Source organism: Austrofundulus limnaeus, unplaced genomic scaffold, assembly GCF_001266775.1.
Source record: "Austrofundulus limnaeus strain Quisiro unplaced genomic scaffold, Austrofundulus_limnaeus-1.0 Scaffold9266, whole genome shotgun sequence".
NCBI lineage: Eukaryota > Metazoa > Chordata > Actinopteri > Cyprinodontiformes > Rivulidae > Austrofundulus > Austrofundulus limnaeus.
In genome coordinates, this window is record NW_013961668.1 from 1 (window position 1) to 392 (window position 392).

The 392-nt window shown below is 38.8% G+C and overlaps 1 protein-coding gene across 1 annotated transcript; it reads left to right on the forward strand.

The window, feature by feature from the left end:
- Positions 1–87: 87 nt before the first annotated feature.
- LOC106512627 (PR domain zinc finger protein 15) lies at positions 88–392 on the forward strand (the record flags this gene model as incomplete). The annotated part of the gene is given in 2 exon segments (XM_014001207.1): positions 88–251; positions 356–392. Coding segments are annotated over 2 exon segments (201 nt in total), but the record flags the coding sequence as incomplete, so codon positions are not given.

The window sequence follows — 392 nt, forward strand, 5'->3', positions numbered from 1 at the left end:
GATATCTTTAGTAAGAGATATGTAAGAGATATGTAAGAGTAATATAAATCACATAACACGAAATAAAGTCTTGTTTCTGTCTTCCAGATGTCATTTGCAAAAGGCAAAGAATACCTGAAGCACATCACAGAGCAACACAAGGAGAAGGGCCACAGCTGTTCCATATGTAACCGTCACTTTGCACTGAAGGCCACATACAACGCTCATCTGGTCATCCACAGAGAGCAGCTGCCCGACCCTGCAGTGCAGAAGTAAGACAGGAAGTGCTGCCGACATTAAATCTTTTATTTATAAATATATATAAATAAGATCATTGTTATGGTATAAAAACACATTAGTCTGTTCTGTCCCAAAGGTACATCCATCCATGTGAAATCTGTGGACGAATCTTT